The sequence below is a fragment of the Mastigoproctus giganteus genome, chromosome 4 (assembly GCF_048544385.1).
Source record: "Mastigoproctus giganteus isolate SK-2022 chromosome 4, ASM4854438v1, whole genome shotgun sequence".
NCBI classification, from domain to species: Eukaryota; Metazoa; Arthropoda; class Arachnida; order Uropygi; family Thelyphonidae; genus Mastigoproctus; species Mastigoproctus giganteus.
Genome location: NC_143578.1, coordinates 173444697 through 173465901, shown reverse-complemented (window position 1 = coordinate 173465901; position 21205 = coordinate 173444697). Strand labels below are relative to the sequence as shown.

The window sequence follows — 21205 nt, the reverse complement described above, 5'->3', positions numbered from 1 at the left end:
CTAAAACAGTGTTCCCAGGCTGTCTGCTAGTTAGTACACCAGACCGAACCTATTGGTAACTCTATAGGAGGCTTCCAGATCAGCTAGAGCTAGTGTATCATCTTACTACCTCTACTCTTCCATCTAGTGACTGGAGGGAGTCCGAGTAGTGTGTATGCAGGGGGCATTGTCGAGGCCTCGTTATGTCAAGGATCTGGGTATATTCTTACCATGTGTATGCCATATCCAAAAATTTCAGCATCCCCCCCCCCACTTTTTCTTACTATTGAATACACCATGAATTATCAAACTAATAGAGTAAACTTATCTGCGAAAAGATCTAAACCTCCCAAACACTTCCTCGTTCATTTCACAAATTTATTTGGTTTCAATTCTAATCTCAATGATGTTCATTCCCACTTGCAGTCTGGCAAACCCCATGTACTTTTTTTGACAGAATCTCAGTTATTGGTTGGTTCAACTACTGCTCATCTCAGTTGCCCAAATTATTAACTGTATGATTCCTTTTGCCTCAAAGGTGGTACTTGGACTTATGTCCGTTCCGACATTCCCTGTCAGAGCTTGGTAATTTAGAATCTCTTCGTTTCAATCTTCTCTGGCTTAAAATCTCTCTACCTCATCGTGTCAAATTCATATGTTGTCTCTACTGTTCTCCCAAATCCCCCTATCACTTGAAGCTCTTTGTCTTCCTCTCTTTGCAACTTGGCTTTCTCCAGTACAACTTTCCTAACAGTGAGGTAATTTTCATTGATGATTTTAATGTTCACAACTCCAATTGGCTTTCGTTTTCTAGTCACACCGATCCAGCTGGTCGAGATGCTGAGGCTTTTGCAATTACTAATGACCTTGCACAGATCGTTCATTTACCTACAAGAATACGGGACAATCCTAACATTACAGCCAACACACTTGATCTTTTTCTCACAAACAACCCTTCTTAGTACACCGTCAAAGTGAGTGGTCCATTAGGCCCCTCAGATCACAACTTGGTGATTGTCTCTTCTCCAATGGAGCCTTTATCTCGTGGCTATTCTCAATCTCATGTTGTTTGGCATTACAAGGATACAAAATGGGATGACCTGCGAGATTTCTTTTCCTTCGTCGGATTACTGTTTGAAAACTTCTGATATCAACATTTGCTCAGATTGTGTCGGTGAAATTATTCTTGTAGGAATGGAATCCTTTATTCCACACTCCACTTTAAAATCTCATCCTTTATCTAAACCTTGGTTTTCCAATAAATGTGCTAAGGCTGTTCAAGAGAAGAACATTGCATGTCGTAATTGGCTTGTTTCTAATTCTTCAGTTTCATTTTCTGCCTGCACCAAAGCTCGCAACAATTGTAAAGCAGTTATTAATCAGTCCAAACTAAAGTTTGAACAGGCTAAGAGTAGAAGACTTGGTTCTTGCCCTAATGGTAGCCGAGCATTCTGGTCTCTTGCCAAAGCTATTGGCCACAACTTTTGCCCATCTCTGCTCCCACCTCTGTCAAAACCAGATGCTTCTGTTGTCACTTCAGAAAAGGATAAAGCTGACCTGCTTAGCATCCCATTTTTCTTCCAACTCATGTATTAATGATCTTGGAAAAACACCTCCCACCATTCCTAACACACTCCATTTAATGCCTCCTGTGGTCTTCCTTCAAAAGGATGACAGAAGGATTTTGACGAATCTTGATGCTAAGAAAGCTCCAGGTCCTGATGATATTTCTCCACTTATTCTCGAAACTTATGCTCCTGAACTTACTCCTGTTTTTTTGTCATCTTTTTTCACTTTCTTATTCCAAAGGTATTTTTCCTTCTGCTTAGAAATTTGCTCATATCCAGCCAATTCCTAAAGAGGGTGACAAATCCCTCCCATCCAGTTATCGTCCCATTGCAATTACTTCTTCTGTTTCTAAAGTAATGGAGAAATCAATTAATTGCCAACTCTTAAACTACCTAGAAACCTTTCGTCTGATCAACAATCGCCAGTATGGATACCATCAGTGTCAATCCACTGGTGATATTCTGGCTTTTGTTACCCGTTTATGACAAATTCAATGGAAAAGTTCGGTGAAACACAAGGAGTTACTCTTGACATCTCAAAGGCTTTAGATCGTATTTGGCAGAAAGGTCTTCTACACAAGCTTCCATCGTATCGTTTGCCAACTGTTTTTTGTAATTGGTTATCCAGTTTTCTCTCTGATCACTCACTGAGGTGATGGTAGATGGCTGTCTGTCTTCTAACTTCTCCACTAATGCTGGTGTCCCTCAAGGTTCAGTTCTTTCTGCCATTTTTTTTCCCTCTTCTATATTAATGACCTTCTACCATTGACTGGAAATCCTATCCATAGTTTTTCCGATGATAGCACATTGCATTCCACTTTCCATTTTAAGAAACCTTGCCCTGCTCAATCAGCTTCAACTTCTCGAATATCCGCTACCAATTCCTTAAATGCCGATCTCCAGGTAATTATCCAGTGGGGCAAAGACAACTTAGTTGATTTCATTCCTTCTAAAACTCAGTCTTGTCATTTATATTGCAAAAAGGATTCTTCTGCTCCTATGCTTATCTTTGGTGACACTCCGATTTCTAGGCAAAATGATATATCTGTTTTTTGGGATTACCCTGACTTTTAATCTCTCTCTTGGCACAAGCACATTACATATATTGTTTCCTCTGCATCTGAAAAACTTGGTTTTCCCTTTCACTCTTGCCATTACTTTTCTTCCAAACAGCTGTTCACTCTGTACAAATTGCAAATCCACCCTCCCATGAAATATTGTTCCCACAATTGGGGTGGTGCCCTCAAAACCTCTCTCAGGCTTCTAGATTTCATTCAGAAGAGGGCAGTAGGTTAATTAATGACTCCTCTCTAACAGAGTCTCTCCACTCGCTGTCTCATAGACATACTGTTTCTGCTGCATGCCTGCCTTTTCTACAGATAATTCCACAGGCACTGTTCTTCTGAATTGTCTTCTATAATTCCCACTCTGTCTTTCAAAACCGTCCAATCACATGCCGCCACCATTTACTGTGCAACTTCAAACTCGCAGAACCAACTTTTCATCTTCGTCGTTTATTCATTCAACTGCCGTTTTCTGGAACAACCTTCCTTCATATGTATTTCCTGAAAATTACAGTCTACAAAAGTTCAAGTCTAATGTCAACAAATATCTTCTTTCCTCTTCTCAACCTCCAACCCAAGCATGGTACTAAGTACTATAGGTTCTAATACCTCTTGTGTTTGGCGTTTTCATAAAAAAAAAGTTAACTGTTTATTGCTCAAATTGCATATAAAATTGCAAACAGAATTCTCATTTCTAATATTACACTAATAGTTGATCATTCACACGGATTTTGGAATCACAAATGGGTTTGAGGGTTTAGGGATTTGCTCTTCTGAGCCTAACACCATTAATAGAGACAAGGGAATCCATATTCATCCTCTCTTTGAAACCGTAATTCTTGGATAGGGGGCTACATGTGAGCAGTATCAAAAGCCTTTCTGAAATTTGAGTATGTAACGAGCATCCAATCAGATTGGTCAGACAGGATCGTGCCTTAACAAATTCGTGCTATAGTTGCTATAACTGCATTCCTTTCTGTATTGTTATCCATTGCTTTTTTAACCAGTGACTCCATTGTTTTCCCTGGAACAGGAGTCGAGCACATTTCCAATCCATAGGGACCTCCCCTGAATACAAGGATGCTCTCATAATTATAGCTAAAGGTTTGTGTGTGTGCCTGGTTTGTCTTCTTTTAATATAACTCAATAGATCCAATCAGCCCCTGCTGCCTTATTTATTCTTAGCTTCATCAATTTCCCCTACCAAATTTCCCTCACTTATCACAAACTCATTTAGAAGCCAGTTATAACGATGTATTTCTGGTATTCCCATTCCTAAGAACATTTTTGCAGGTGAATTTTGATAAAAATATTTACTTAGCTTATCAGCAACCTAAACAGGATCTTCAATAGTTATGCCATTCATATCAAATCTAGTGGGCCAATATGGTTCGTCTCTTTATCCTACTAGTTAACATAAGCAAAGAATTCTCTAATATTTTTCTTAGGTGCATTTTAGCCAAGTAGTTAATGTGCCATTAAACCCCCAGAACACATACACACACACACATACTACTTTTCTTTGTATTCTTAGGCAAATATTCTCATAACCTGCTTTGGTTTGCCTTACCCCCCTTAGTAACTTAAATGCAGACTAGATGAACACTGTTCCCTGATAATTTATAATTATCCCATACATTTTTATTCTATGCTGCTTGTCTTGTTAGTTCATCTGACATCCATTTAGGTGTAAGCCTTGAATGGTATAAAAATCCAAATAACATCTATGATTACTTCCCATTTAGAATGTGCAATTGGTAATCATAATTTGGTCCCACTGAATAGAATTTAAAAACTGTCTGAGACCATTGCAGAATTCAGAAACTGTCGGAAACCTAGATCCTCAGTACACTGATCACTGCTGCATCCTTTATCTGGTGATTCCTAATATGTACTTTTTAGGCAAAATTCCTGTTTTTTTTTAGGCAAAATGATTACCTGTGGTGCTGATTAACATTTTGGCATAATGCTGGTGACAATCATTCTGCAGAGATTATAGGAATAGTATTAGTAGTGGCAAATGATGCAAAAATTAAGCTTATAAAGCATCAGCAGCAAAAAAAAAAAAAAAAAAAAAAAAAATTCCCACATAATAATTTATCTAGTTTTGCCTTGAATTTATTCAAACTATCCACTTCCATAACAACAGATAGAAGTTTTTTCCAACAATGAACAACTTGCTGGCTGAAGGCAAACTTTCACATACCTGTCCTACAACCTGTCCTCTTCCTCAATTTGAATTTATGCTCCCTCATGTGAACAAGCCATCAGCACTGAGCTTGCCCAATCCAGTCAAAGCCTTAAACACCTCATTCAGATCATCCCACAAGTGCCTGGTCTCCAGATGCTGCAATAAATTGCAGCATCTGGAGACCAGGCACTTGTCTCCAGATGCTGAACCGAAGCCTTTCTTGTTAGACCATACTTTTTTTCCTTCACCAATCTCATTGCTCTTCTCTGTGCCCATTCCAGCACATCTTTGGTGACACTAAAATGAGGCCTGCAGACCTGTATGCAGTACTCAAGATGCAGCCTAACCATTATCTTGTACAATGGGATAATCACCTGCTAACAAAGTTCCTGTGGTACATTATTGACAAAACACCATGAGCTATATGGCAGCCTGTTTGCACTTCTCAGAGAACTTTATATCTTACTGTACAATTACCCCCAGCTCTTTCATTTTCCACTACCCTGTGTGTAATACCACACAGTTAGTATATTAATCTGGAATTAATGTTACCCCTATGCAGTACCTTTTATTTGTCAATGTTAAACTTCAACTGCCATTTCTCAGTCCATCTGCCTAATTTTTCTACATCTTATCGAGCAGCTAATGTGATTACTGTCATTATCCACCATGCCAATGTCATATCATCTGTAAACTTAGACATTAATGCTCCTACCATTAGACTGTAATGCTAGGAGCATTGTAAATAAATTTGATGTATTTGATTAAATCATCAAATGCAGACATTGTAGGGATAGCTGAAACATGGTGTCACTCAGACATAAGTGATGCTAAATTTGAATATGGGGAGTACAATGTATACAAGAAGGGGAGACAAATGTTAGGAAGGATGGAGGGGGTTAAGCTCTTAGTTAAGAAGTATATTAAATCTAAAGCAGTGCATCCAGTCAACATGGGTGAGCAGTGCAACGTTCAGTGTCTTGTAATGTAAGCACTGGGAAAACAAAATTGAGAGTAGGACTGTGTTATAGGCATAATGACTGTAATAAATATACCAAACAGCTATATAGAGAAATAGAGTGAACCAGTAAATCAGAATGTCTTGTAATTGGGGGATTTTAATTTTCCAGATGTTGACCGGAATTTTTGGGTTGGTCAATCACCACTAGCAAGACTTTTGTAGATTTCTTGGATGACTGTTTTCTACAGCAGCATATTAGAGAGGCAATAAGAGGAAGCAATAATCTTGATTTGGTTATCAGCAGTGATTCTACATGCATTAAGAATCTGCAGGTAAAAGCCCCACTAGGTGGTAGTGATCACAGTGTACTAATGTAGAATTTAATTAAAGACATTAGTGTAAAAGATAAAAGAAAAGGCTTTTGCTTTCATAAGGGTGACTACAGTGGTCTCAGACAATTTTTAAATTCTATAATGGCACCAACAGCAAAATCTAAATGGTGAGTATTCAGGAAAATAATCAGAGAAGCTACTAGGCTTTACATATCAACAAAGAAATACTGTTTGAGGCTTGGACTTAAAATCTATGTCAGTAAACTATTGACACACGTTGCAGAGAAAAATGTGCATGGGGAATGCATATAAATTATCAGGTGATACAGAATCCTATGGTAGATATAAATTAGTTTGTAATCATGTCACAAAGTTTCTATGCTTATATTACCAGTATTAGGAAGGTGTTGAATCACATTGTGCCACTTGATGTCAGTGAGCTAGCTGTTGGTGATCCTTCTCAGGTTGCTGACAAATTGAATAGATATTTTACATCTACATTCACACATGAGGAATTCTTTAGGGGAGGGGATGTCAGAAGTTTATCAGATTCTAACGGGCAGCTAAATGACTTTGATGATGATAACTACCATCATTGTGATAACCTTATGCCATAATTATGGAAGCAACCTTGGATTCAGGAGAGTTCCCTATGGACTGGAGATGTGCAAATGTAACCCCAATTCATAAAGGGGAAATCAAAAAGTGTCATGAATAATTACAGACCTATTAGCTTAACATCTGTTACCGGAAAGATAATTGGGTCACTGGTTAAAGAAGTAAGGCAGGACCATGTGGACAGAAATTCAATTATACTGCATTCACAGCATGCATTTATTAAGGGACAATTTTGTCTGACCAATATGATAGGTTACTTATGATGCAGTGACCAAAAAACTGGATGCAAAAAATAATTTTAATGTCATATACTTGGATATCAGGAAGGATTTTGATACTGTTGCACATAAAAGACTGCTGTATAAACTGGAGCAATGTGACATTAAGGGCAAGTTACTGCTATGGATAAAGGGATGGTTAAGTGGAAGAAGACAGAAAGTGGTTATCAATGGATACTGCTCTTTGTGGACAAATGTTATCAGTGGAGTTCCCCAGGGTTCAATGCTGGGCCCAATTATTGTTTTCAATATTTATTAATGATATTGATGAAGACATATCAGGCATGATGTCAAAGTTAGCAGATGGTACAAAGTTGGCAGGGTGATTAATGACAGTAATGATGGTATGCTACTACAACAAGATATAGAAAAATTAGGTCAATGGACTGAGAAATGGCAGTTTAATTTTTAACACTGACAAATGCAAGGTACTGCATATGGGTAGCAGTAATCTCAGGGTAACTTATCAAATGTGTAGAACAATACATAAGGTAGTAGAAAATGAAAAGGACATGGGGTAATTGTGCAGTCAGATTTGAAATTCTCTGAGCAGTGCAGACATGGTGCCAGGACAGCTCATGAGGTTTTGTCAAGGATATACAGAAACTTTGCTAGTAGGGATAAGGAGGTGATTATTCCCCTGTACAGGGTCATGGTTGAGGGTCCTCATATAAAGTATTGTATACAGGTCTGGAAACCTCAGTCTAGGGTGGATATAGATCTGTTGGAATGGGCGCAAAGAAGAGCAACCAGATTGGTGAAGGGAACAAAAAGGGTGCATTTAAGTTGAGGAGGGATGATTGCAGGATAGATGTGCAGAAGTTTGCCTTCAGCCAGAGAGTGGTTGGTTAATTGTTGGAATAGGCTTCCATCTGTTGTTGGAAGTGAATGATTTGAATAAATTCAAGGAAGAACTAGACAAATTCTTGAAGGGTATGGATTGGTGAAGTGCGTGAGTGTGGTGTTTTTTTTTTTTTTTTTTTTTTTTTTCATCTGATACTATATAAGCTTGCTTTCTTGCATCATTTGCCTCTACTACTATTAAGCCTGCTATACCTTCATAAATATCATTAATAAATATAGAAAACAACAATGGGCCTAGTACTGAACTTTCTGGGGGCCTCCAGTAATAACATTATTCACAATTAACCCCTTCCCGGAACATTTTTTTCCTGAAAATGTGTCATAACGGATCGACTTATTTTATTTTACAGATTAAAAGTATGCATCATGCGAATACTCATTGTGTTTTTTATAAATTTTTTAGTAGAAAATACATGGGATATCATTTGGGCTATCCCGAGTTATCTTGTGTATGCCAAAAAGTGTGCAAATTATACAGATTTTTTTAATAAATTAGCACTTGAGCTAAAAGAAAGGAACAGAAAAATACTCTTCACTACCCATTATATAAATAAATTTAAAAAATCAAGTAGAATGCACAAGCAGTAACCTCCCGCCACAAACTACTCGTGAACTAACTACATTCTGACACACGACCACCGCAAGTGGATAGGCAAGGTAAGCGTCGCTTACGGGCTGCAGTTAAAGAGGGCGGCGAAATATTTTTCAATATTTCTTTCTAATTGGTTAGCGCCTTATCAGTATTCAGCATTTAGGATGACAAATTTTATTTTGCTTACTGGCAGCACATAGGAAGGCATGCTACTGTTCTGACATTTCTGTACAATAAGTAAATATAAGTAAAATGAAAGCCAGTTGTCTGCTGCCAGGCATAAGAAAATCCCGAGAAATCTCAGGATTTATCTGGATAATGCAAAATTAGCCAGATAAATGATCGAGAAAATACATTTCAATCGTAAATTTGGTGGTATATTGTTTGCTTTGGGTATTGTTGTATCCAGAGATATTTCGTGGAGTTCCAAAAACTTTTTAAACTAAAAATGAGATATCTCGGGACAGTCCATGAAGGGGTTAACCATCCCATTATCCATAGCAGTAACTTGTCCTTAATGGCACACTAATTTATACAACAGTCTTTTATGTGCAACTATATCAAAAACCTTTCTGATATCCAGGTATATGATATCAAAATTATTCTTTGCATCCAGTTCCTTTTTTACAGCATTTTTTCCTTTGCATCCCAGTTTTTTTTTTTTTTTTTTTTTTTTTTTTTGTATCAGTGTCTAATCAGATTGATAAGACAAGATCACCCCTTAACAAATCCATGCTGTGATTGTAGTATAATTTGATTCCAGTCTAGATGAGCCTGCAATGCTTCTTTACCCAGTAACTTCATTATTTTCCCTGGAACAGAAGTTCAGCTAACAGGTCTATAAAATTACTCATGTCACCATTTGAACCCCGTTTGTGAACTGGGGCTTCATCTGCACATTTGCAGATCATAGAAATCTCCCCTGAATCTAAGAGGCTCTCATAATTATGGCTAAGGGTTTGCTTACTTCCTTTGCTGCCTCTCTTAATATAATTGGATAGATTTCATCAACCCCAGGCACCGTTTTCATGTTCATCTTCAATAATTTCTCTTCCGATTTCCTCTCAGTTATTACAAAATCATTCATCTGCACATTTTCAGATCATAGAAATCTCCCCTGAATCTAAAGAGGCTCTCATAATTATGGCTAAGGGTTTGCTTACTTCCTTTGCTGCCTCTCTTAATATAATTGGATAGATCTCATCAACCCCAGGCACTGTTTTCATGTTCATCTTCAATAATTTCTCTTCTAATTTCCTCTCAGTTATTACAAAATCATTTAACTTCCTGTAAGAGTTTGTTAATCTTCTAGCATCCCTTTTTCTAAAGAATTGTGAATATAGATGTGCAAATCAGTTTGTTCGCAACCTTAATAGGTTCATCAACAGTTACACCATCAACATCAAGTGCACCAATGTGATTCAACCACTTCCTTCTACTGTTAACATATGCATAGAAGTCTTTGCTGCTTTTTTGGCCAAAGGCTTCTAATTTACCTTACCTTGCCAAACCTCATTTGTGACTTTATTACAGACTAGTTTATATCTTCCAAAGAGTTACCTCTGTTATCTAATATAAATAACCTTTGAATAATCTGTTATCTAATATAAATAACCTTTGAATACCTAAGTGTGTAATTTTGAAAAAAAAGCAGAATTTTCATAAATTCTGAACTTGCTACGTCCTTGAAGCTTCTAGATGTATTAGCATTAGTTGAGGTATATGATGCAAAAAAGCAAGCTTGCAGAGCATCAGCCAAAAAATAAAAATAAATAAAAAAACCTTCCCATTTCACCCATTCAGTCACTCCAAATGTTTGTCTAGTTCAGCCTTAAATTTATTTAAGCTATCAACTTTCACAACAACAGATGGAAGTCTGTTCCAGCAATCAACTACCCGCTGGCTAAAGGCAAACTTCCGCACATCTGTTCTACGACTATCTATCCTCAATTTGAAACTGTGCCCCCTCGGGTTCTTAATCTGAGCAAGTGGAAATATCTCATCAGCATTGAGCCTGCTCAAATCATTCAAGGCCTTATACACCTCAATCAGATCACCTTGCAGGTGCCTAGTCTCCAGATGCTGCAACTTGCAGAACTTAAGCCTCTCTTGGTAAGAGCACCCCCTTTGTTCCTCTCACCAATCTTGTTGCCCTTCTCTGTACTCCTTCTAGCAACTCTACATCCTTCCTAAAATGAGGCCTCCAGACCTGGATGCAATACTCAAGGTGTGGCCTGACCATTGCCTTATACAAAGGTATAATCACCTCCTTGTCTCTGCTAGCAAAATTCCTGTATATCATTGACAAAACTCCATGACCTGCTCTGGCAGCTTGTCTGCACTGCTCAGAGAATTTCATGTCAACTGCACAATTACCCCCAGGTCTTTTTCATTCTCTGCCTCCCTGAGTTTAGTACCACACAGCTGATACATTTCTCTTGAGTTACTGCTACCCATATGCAATACTTTGCATTTGTCAATAGTAAACTTCAGTTGCCACTTCTCAACCCATCTACCTAACTTTTCTAGATCCTGTTGCAGTAGCATACTACCATTAACAATCCTGCCAACCTTTGTATCATCTGCAAACGTGGACATTAAGCCTGATATACCTTCATCGGTATCATTGATAAATACACAAAATAACAATGGGCCCAACACCGAACCCCGGGGGACTCCAATAATAACATTAGTCCATGTAGAGCAGTGTCCATTTATTACCACTCTCTGCCACCTCCCACTCAACCATCTCTTTGTCCATTGCAGCAACTTTCCCTTAATGGCATACCACTCCAATTTGTAAAGCAGTTTTCCATGTGCAACAGTATCAAAAGCTTTCCTGAAATCCAAATTAGGATTCTACTTCAATACTAACGCTGTTGTCAGCGTTAGTATTTGATTTTCATATTATCACAATCCGTAATGCATGTGACATTGAAAGCCTTGTGAGACAAGTTTTTCTTGACACAAAATGCACTACTTCCTGTTTACTCCATGTACAATAAGTCTATGCAATGTAGTCCAAAAATATCATTACTGGGATACGTGCTGCATTTGTAATAATTGCTGGAGGCTAGAGAAGAAAATTAATGTTTTTGGATGAGTAGCTTTTAAGTAATGTAATGAAACTGACCTATTAAACACAGTATGATTAAATGATTGACTATTATTTAAGAATTTTACTTGAGTCATTGTTCTTTGGGTGGGACAACCATCTCAGGCCTTGCCCATAAACATTCCCATATATAAATAAAACACTGGTATTCTGTGGATAGCTCTGTTTACAAGAATATTAGTAATTGATTTTGATCTTTTAATGAATAAGATGGGGGAGACAAAATTAAACAAGCAAACACAAACATGAGAGAATCCATATGTGACTGAGCCATATTAGCCATATTTACTGATGGTAACATGGTTCTGTAATATTTCTAACAAAAAGTGACTCGTACCAAGCTTGATGTACTTTTTACTTAACTCATTATTCAAAATGTATATTAGAACAATATTAAGGATTATTCCAGCGATCTGAGAGGTCTGATTTAAGTATTTATAAATATAAACCTAGTAATAATAACAAATAGGCTATTGCCAAAAATAAATTGTAAAAAACTTTAGTGTTGCCCATAAAGTCACAAGAGTATTTCTATTTGGATTGGGAAATTTCATGATGCTTGACACTTTGTAGAAAACTAGCACAAAATATTGCTTATCATTTCCAGCATCTAGTAATGTGCAGCATATTGCACAAAAAGTGGCACTATCTAAATCCACCTTTAGCATTAGTATTGGAAATATGAAAGAATGCAATAAGCTTATACAACATCCATATTAAAAACATATATTACTACCTCATTTTCTCATTTGTTCTAATAATTTGTCCAATTCTTCTTTAAATTTATTCAAACTGTTCACTTTCACAACACCAGGTGTAATAAACTTCCACCTGGTATTGTGGAATAGCCTCTTGCTCATAGCAAATTTCTCACATTAACCTGCAACCTTCCTCTTCCAATTTAAATTTATGTTCCCATATGTACTGTTTGTGAAAGATTAAACATGCTATCACTTAGTTTACTAAATCCATTCTAAGTCTTTAAGACTTTAGTCAGTTTTCCTCTGCCGACCGGGCTAGCCGGTTGGGTAAAGTGCCAGCCTGGCAACCCAAAGGTCACAGGATCGAATCCTGCCTCGGGCTTGGATCAGAGTACAAAAAGGAAAAAACTTTGGGAGGTGCATTATGGCCACAGAAGCCAATGTGCCAACAACTAACAAAAAAAAAAAAAAAAAAAAGTTTTCCTCCTAAGATGCCTTGTTTGCATAATATGCTGCAATTTACTGAACTGAAGTCTTTCTTGATAAAAGTATCCGTTTATGTCCCCGTTTAATTTTATTGCTTCTCTCTACACTCATTCCAACACATATGAAGTTTTCTGAGCAATGCGGTGCCTCCGTAGCCAGGTGGGCAGGAGCGGCAGTGTGTAGCACACGCTTCTTGATTTGACCGGGGTTCAAGTCCGTGACCACCGGATATCCCCGGAGCAATATGGCCTTAGTTGCTAATGCTCCTAAAAAAAAAAAAAAAAACCAAAACCAAATTCTGAGCAATGCAGACAGGCTGCCAGGGCAGGTCATGGGGTTTTGTCAATGATATATAGAAATTTTGCTAGCAGGGAAAAGGAAGTGATTGTCCCTCTGTATAAGGCAATGGTCAGGCCACGCCTTGAGTACTGCATACAGGTCTGGAGGCCTCATTTTAGGAAGGATGTAGATTTGCTTGAGTGCATACAGAGAAGGGCAACAAGATTGGTGAGGGGAATGAAGGGATCCTCTTACCAAGAGAGGCTTAAGTTCTGCAAATTGCAGTGGCTGGAGACTAGGCACTTGCACGGTGATCTGATTGAGGTGTATAAGGCCTTGAATGGGATGAGCACTCTGAATTCTAATGGGATTCTTCCACTTGTTCAGATTACGAACCTAAGGGGCCATAAATTCAAATTAAGGAAAGACAGATGTAGAATAGATGTGTGGAAATTTGCCTTTAGCCAGCGGGTGGTTAATTGCTGGAACAAACTTCCATCTGTCGTGGAAGTTGATAGGTTAAATAAATTTAAGGAAGAACTGGACAAACATTTAGAGGGATTTGTTTTGTAATTTTTTTATTTATTTTATTTTTTTTTTGGCTGATGCTGCATAAGCTCATACACCTGCTTTTTTGCATCACATGCCACTACTACTACTACTACTACTACATCCTTAAATGTTGCTAGCAGACTGTATGCAGTACAGCAATGCAATATTACCTTTGCCTTATAATATAAAAGGAAAGGACGTTACATGATTTCTATCCATATGGTAAAAGTTATTTATGCTATATATATAATAATAAAATAACACTTATACCATGTGAAAATCCTTAACAAATCTGTTTTATTAAACTCGTATATAATACAAGCTCAATACTACACTAATTTGTTAGCAGGTGACATTTCAGGATTCTTGCCAAACCACATCTTCAGACCATAAATACTATGGGGGAATATAAGAACATCTTCACAATATGAAAATTACTATGAAATTAAGAAATTGCAACTAATGTTAAATTAAGGAATGTATACATTTGCATTAATATAATGTTGAGAATATAGATTTAGAACTCTATAGTCAAGTTAAACTACAAATTAAATATAAACACAACTACATACACTTCGGAGTAGCTAGACTTCTTACTTCCTGCACTGTAATACAAACTGAACCCTGAAATGTCATCTGCTAACAAATTAATGTAGAATTGAGCTTATATTATATATGAGTTTAACAAAACCTGTTTGTTAAGAATTTTCAAATGGTAATAGTGTTATTTTATTATTATATATTTGTATATATAGTATCAATTTTACCATTGCATTATACAACAAAATAATCGTGTCTTTATTCCTGCTAGCATAATTCCTGTATATATCATCGACAGAACCCCATGAGCTGTTTTAGCAGCCTGTTTACAATGCTTAGAGAACTTTGTGAGTTCGAAATTCTGTGGTTACCATTGTTGCTACCCAAATGTTGGTACCTTGCCTTTATTAACGTTAAACCTTAGTTACTATTTTTCAGCCCATCTGCCTATTTTATCCAGGTCTTCTTGCAGAAGCATACTCTGATCATTCTTATTTGTATCATCAACAAACTTAACCTTCAAATTTATTAGACATAGACCTACATCAGTATCATTGATAAATATTAATTAATATTAATATAAATATATTAATAACCACTCTGTCTCCTGCCACTCAACTATTAACTGTCCTTTTATCCAGCGTGTGTGTGTGTTGCCATTTTGTAGAAAATCCTTACATAATATAAAAAAGAAAATAGATGTTAATTTTGTAATCAACAGAGCAAACATGTGGACGGTAACATATTATAATGGAAACCCATTCTGTAATGTGGAAAATTTCTTGCAGCAGCCATCAAACACAAATCAAAATTTAATAAAATATTTTTAAAATAATGATATTATTTCCCTTTTTTTTAATATTCCCATTCTGTAAGTTTTAATTTACACCCTGAGTAAATTTCACTCTCCAGTTAATGTAAATCCTTATTTTACAATTTTCATTCACCACTGATAAAAATTCTGAGAATTTAAGAATTGTAATATACAGAACTAAAATTTCTTTATATTAATTTCATGGAGCAAGTATTTATGTTTTAATATTATTATTATTAATTGCTTATCAGTGGAATTTTGTTCCACTTATTTTATTTGAAATTTTTATTTGAAATTTATTTTCAATGAAATAAACCTTCTTTTATTTCATTGAAAGAACATTTCCAAAGCTTATATTGTGTTAACTTTTTTATAGGCTCCAGAACTCTTTGTTCCTGATCATGCTATGATTGCTTTACATAATGCTGAAAACATACTTATGGGACCATTAGGGATGAAGACTTTAGATCCATCGTAAGTCTCAGCAATAAGTGTACTTCTTAAATAAAAAAATAATAATAAAAATTAAATATGCTAAAGCAACCTCTGCATGCTGAAAAGATAATGTAAACGTTCCATGTACTAATCCTAGGTTCTAATTTGACTTTAAATTTGAAAACTAGAAGGAATGTTAAAATGTTTATTTCATTCTGATAGTCAAATTGGATGGATTAAGGTAGAACTCAGATTTAGACTATAAGTCTCAATCTGAGTTCTACCATAATCCATCCAATAGAACTCGGATTTAGACTATAAGTCTAAATCTGAGTTCTACCTTAATCCGTCCAATTTTTCAACTGTTCTTATAAAGAACAGTTGAAAAATTATATTAATATTATAATGTAATATGCAAACTGATGCATCCAGCTCTCCCCCCCCCCCCATCTTATTTCAAATTAGGGATGGTACCTCAAGTACTTGGTTATAATACTGTGCGGTAGATGACCAGTCATCTGATGCAACACCACCACCACTTTTATATATTGGTGAAACCCATGTTTTGTCTCCCCAGCAAAGCTTATGCATCCACCATCTCTTCTGTCATGCACAAGTTTTTTTTTTTTTGTTTTTTTTTTTTGTTAGTTGTTGGTGCATAGGCCATAATGCACCTCCCAAAGTTTTTGCATTTTACTCTGATCCAAGCCCAAGACAGGATTTGAACCCTTAACCTTTGGTTTGCCAAGCAGGCACTTTACCCACCTGGCCAGCCCGGTTGGCCATGCACAAGTGATATCTTTTGAGGTTATAATAAGCATCATAGCAAATCCTAGTATTCCTTACACTTATGTAGTACAGCTCTAAAATGATGTTCATAGGCTGGCCACTAGATAGTGCCCCCCCCCCCAGAGCGAACCTAATAGTACCCTCTAGGAGGCATCTGAATCAGCTAGTGTTTAATCTTGCTGATCAACTCTTTTTGTCTAGAAAAAGAGGGAACTGTGTTCAGTAGCAATAACTTGTAATAATCTCTCTCTACAATACTGTAAATAGATGGTGGGGTTGCCAGCTAGTGACTGGAGGGAGTCTGAGCACTGCATATGCTGTGGGAGGGGGGAATTGTTGAGGCCACATCATGTTCAGAAATCAGGTATATTCTTGCTGTGTGTGTACACCATATCCAAAAATTTCATTAATTCATATATGTTCCTCACCCTCATTTATACTTCATCTGCTGAATCCATCATGAATGGTCAAACTAAAAGAACAGACTTATCACAAGATGATCTGAACCTCCCAAAAACTTTGTCATTCATTTCAGAAAGGCTGTGATTCAGAGGACAACCACTCCCCGCAGTTCTCCCCTGAGCCACAGTACTTCCACTTGAGCCTTTGGCTTTGCTGCTCTGGTCTGAGGCATGATAAGTCATTATGTGTATTAATTTAAAAAATTACGTTTGTAAAATCTAAGTAGTTATAATAGATAATAAAATCTATTGCCACCCATGTGGTTTGAACTCTCATGCTAGCTGTCTGTGCCAAATCACTGATTCTAAAAGCGCTACAAATATTGCTGTCTTACGTTACGATCAACGTGACAAGTTAAATTATTAAAACACATAAGTAGCGCTATAATTTAGAATTCTCTGCTGATACTGATTGCACTCAAGTTACATAGAAACTTCCAGTATCTGCTATATCAATATGAAAAAAATGGCCTCAGATTCGAATGCTCCTGTCGATTCAATGCCGGAAAATAAACTGTGATTTTCTATGCAGTTACAATGCCAAGTAAAGAATAAATGCACCAAATTGATCAGAAAATCACAAAAAAATACTATACTACTAAATTTAAATCAAAAGTTATACAAAAACAATAATTTCAAATCAATAATTAAAAAAAGTCAACAGCAGCTTTGAACACTTCTAGCTCAAAGTAGCCTTGTCCAAACATCTTGTATGACGGCCAGGAAAGTAATGCCATACTGCTCCAATTTGTACAGTAGTCTTCTATGTGCAATAGGATCAAAATATTTCCTAAAATCCAACTATCTGATTTCAAAATTATTTTTTGCCTCCAGTTCCTTTGTGACCACATAAAGTATCCAATCAAATTTGTCAGACAAGACTTCTGCTTAACAGTCCTATGCTGTGTCTGAACTATAGCTGCAGTCTTGTCTGGATGATCCTGCATTGCTTCTTTAACCAGTTACTCCATTATTTTCCCTGGAAAAGAAATTAAACTAACAGATCTGTAATTACTTGTGTCGCCCTTTGATCGTACTTTGCGAATTGGGGACACATTTGCACATCTGCAGTCCATCGGGACTTTCCCTGAGACAAGGAAGTTTCAATAATTATGGTTAAGGGTTTGCTTACTTCCTTTGTTGCCTCCTTTAATATAACTGGATAGATTCCATCCACCCCAGGATTTTTTTAACTTTGCACCTGCCTGCAAAAACTTATGTAAAGTCGAATTTCCATACATAAGCCAGGGAGTGCCTGTATATATATGTCAACCTATCTGATTAAAACTTTCGAGCTACTTATTTATCTCAATTAAAACCCTACAATTCCACTACACTGTTAGTTACATGATACGATATTCATGGCAAATCACTGTTACAAAGGCTTTACAATACGTCAACATTTTCTCCTTTTGCATTAATGAAACAAAAAAGTAAAGTGAGAATATCTTGTATAATTAGACTTATAAATCAATACTATTAGACCTGTAAATCATTTAACTATTAGACTTATAGTTAATTGATTTATCATAGATCTAACCAATTACTTATCAAAATAATATCCATTAATTAGCCTGTCTTATTTTTTTATTTTGAATAGTGACTGGGAATATTGTGGGAATTATGACAACAATAATGACTCCTGGGATGCAAAAGTTGCAAAAGGTTTTAATTACCATCAAGGACCTGTAAGTAACCTCTATTTACTACTGGAAACATTAAATATAATAATGGTTTATATTTTGTTATTCGTCTGTTTAGGGGATTATAATACCAAACTTTTTTTTTTTTTTTTTTTTTTTTGCTTCATGTACTCCATTTGAATGAAGAGGGTATATGTTCCAGTGTTTGTGAAGGTAGTGGTTATAAAATAGTAAACTGACTTATAATTGCATTATAAAACTGGCAAATGTACTGAACTACAACCATCAGGGTTTGGACATTAAATACCACAATCATAAATCAAATATTTATATTCATTGATGCCCTGAAATATTAGTCTCAAATATCTATTGCCATTACAGAATTAGAAATGCTTAATATAAGCAATAAATAAATTAAATAATCTTTACTACGCTCAATGGTTAAAAATATTTTGGCACTTTGGTAAACTTTATTGATAGGCTGATGGGCTCACATTATTCTTTTTATTTGCATTGGGTTGTCTTAAGGGCATTAATTTAATATAAGTTATACTAATGAACAAAAAAAAAACTTTTTTTTTTCCATAAAGATGTAAATGCACTTTTCTAAACCAGTTTTGCGTGCTGATTTCAAATACATTCTCAGTTTTAGTAATAAGACTGAGAACGTAACTTACTGAGAAGCATTTTTCAAAACTTTTATCCTGCAGAAGTTCTCTGATTTGTGACCCCAAAAGAGTCCCTCTTTTGCTTTTGCAGCACTGGTCATTGCAAATTTCTCACTTCAGTAATGAAATCCTCTCAAATTCATCTCACCCATCACTTTCATAAAACTCTTACCTGGCAAAATTTAATGAGGAGAGGCAGAAAGAAAATCATTGTTGGATCCATTAATGGAACATACTACACTCTACCCTTTCCTAGCTAATATGTGCTTCTTGGAGGGCAGTCATGTCTGATGTAATTGTCTACAGTAGAATGGCTGACCCACAGGCATAGGAACATTTCATGAACTCTTCTTATGTGCCCAGTAACATACCAATGACTTTGAGGTCTCCGCAGATATTCCGTTGATGAGCACTGTATAGCGTTTTCATGTTATAGTATGTCTCTTAGGTGAACACAGTGGGCAACTGGGATGGATGGCTTTAAGTTCCATTGGCAAGAGAACAGTTTTTAACTCTCATTATTAGGATCCACTAAAGAAGCACCATCCGTGGTAATGTATTCTTTTCAATTGTAATACACTCTGGCATTCTTCTTAATGAAGTGTTTCTACTTTAGTTGCAAGAAGTTTAGCTTTATCTTTGGAAAGGGCTAGATCTCTAATGAGATCATTCAACTCATCTTCGGTAAAGAGCTCCAATGTCTCTTTGTCAGATACATACTCAGCACTGGATGAAGTTCTCAGGTCTCCAACAATCACACCTCACATTCCATTTCATCTAGCATTAGAAGAGGCATTTGATGCAAGAAAGCAAGCTTATGCAGCATCAGCCAAAAAAAAAAAACCACTTCCACTTCACCCCTCTGTTTGTTCGAAATACCTGTCCAGCTGAGCCTTAAACTTATTTAGTCTAACTTCCACGACAAGGGATGGAAGTCTGTTCCACCAACCAACCACCCGCTGGCTAAGGGCAATCGACACGTCTATCCTACATCTGTCTTTCCTTAGTGTGAATTTATGCCCTCTCAGGTGATTATTCTGAGCAAGAGGAAGAATCCCATCAGCATTGAGCATGCTCAAACCATTCAAGACTTTATACACCTCTATCAGATCACCTCACTGGTGCCTAGTCTCCAGACACCGTAATTTGCAAAACTTAAGCCTTTCTTCGTAAGAGCACCCCTTTGTTCCATTCACTAATCTTGTTGCCCTTCTCTGTACTCGTTCCAGCAGCTCTACATCCTTTTTGAAATAAGGCTTCCAGACCTGTATACAGTACTCTAGGTGTGGCCTGACCATTGCCTTATACAAGGGAATAATCACCTCCTTATCCCTGCTAGAAAAATTCCTATATATCATTGACAATACACCATGAGCTACTCTTGCAGCCCGTCTGCACTGCTCAGAGAACATCATATCTGCCTGCACAACCATCCCCAGGTCCCTTTCATTCTCTGCCACTGTCAGTGTAGTACCCAGAGTTGATATGTTGCTCTGGGGTTGCTGTTTCCCATATGTAGTACTTTACATTTTTCAATGTTAAACTTCATTTGCCATCTCTCAGCCCATCTGATCAACCTTTCCAGATCCTGTTGCAGAAGCATAGTGTCAGTAGTGTCCTTGACAACCCTGCCAACCTTCGTATCGTCTGCAGACTTGGATTAAGCTTGATATACCATCATCATTATCATTTATAAATACAGAAAACAATAATGGACCCAACACTGAATCCTGAGGGACTCCACTGATAACATTAGTCCACGATGAGCAGTGTCCATTGATTACCACTCTCTGTCTTCTCCCCCTCAACCACCCCTTTATCCATAGCAGCAATTTGCCTCCAGTGCCACACTGTGCTCCAATTTGTGCAGCAGTCTTCCATGTGCAACAGTATCAGCCTTTCTAAGATCCAAGTATATAATATCAAAGTTATTCCCTGCATCCAGTTCTTTTGTGACTGCATCATAGTGGTGCCTCCGTAGCCAAGTGGGAAGGAGCACACGCTTCTTGATTAGACCGGGGTTCGAGCCTGTCACCACCAAATACAGAGGATGCGGAAAGGTCAGGGAATGACAACAGCATATCCGGGAGCAATATGGCCTTAGTTGCTAATGCTCCTAAAAACCCAAACAACAACAACAACTGCATCATAGTATCCAATCAAATTGGTCAGGCAAGACTTCCCCTTAACAAAACCATGCTGTGTCCGAGCTATAACTGAAGTCTTGTCTAGATGATCCTGCAGTGCTTCTTTAACCAGTGCCTCCATTAATTTT

The 21205-nt window shown here is 36.9% G+C and overlaps 1 protein-coding gene across 1 annotated transcript in view; it reads left to right on the top strand.

The window, feature by feature from the left end:
• Positions 1-21205, top strand: part of LOC150087211 (glycogen debranching enzyme) — a 763093-nt gene that overhangs the window by 715911 nt on the left and 25977 nt on the right. Inside the window, exons 26-27 of the mRNA XM_090371076.1 lie at positions 15311-15408; positions 18220-18307. Coding sequence (XP_090227202.1) covers positions 15311-15408; positions 18220-18307 — 186 coding nt within the window. The remainder of the gene's footprint in view (positions 1-15310; positions 15409-18219; positions 18308-21205) is intronic.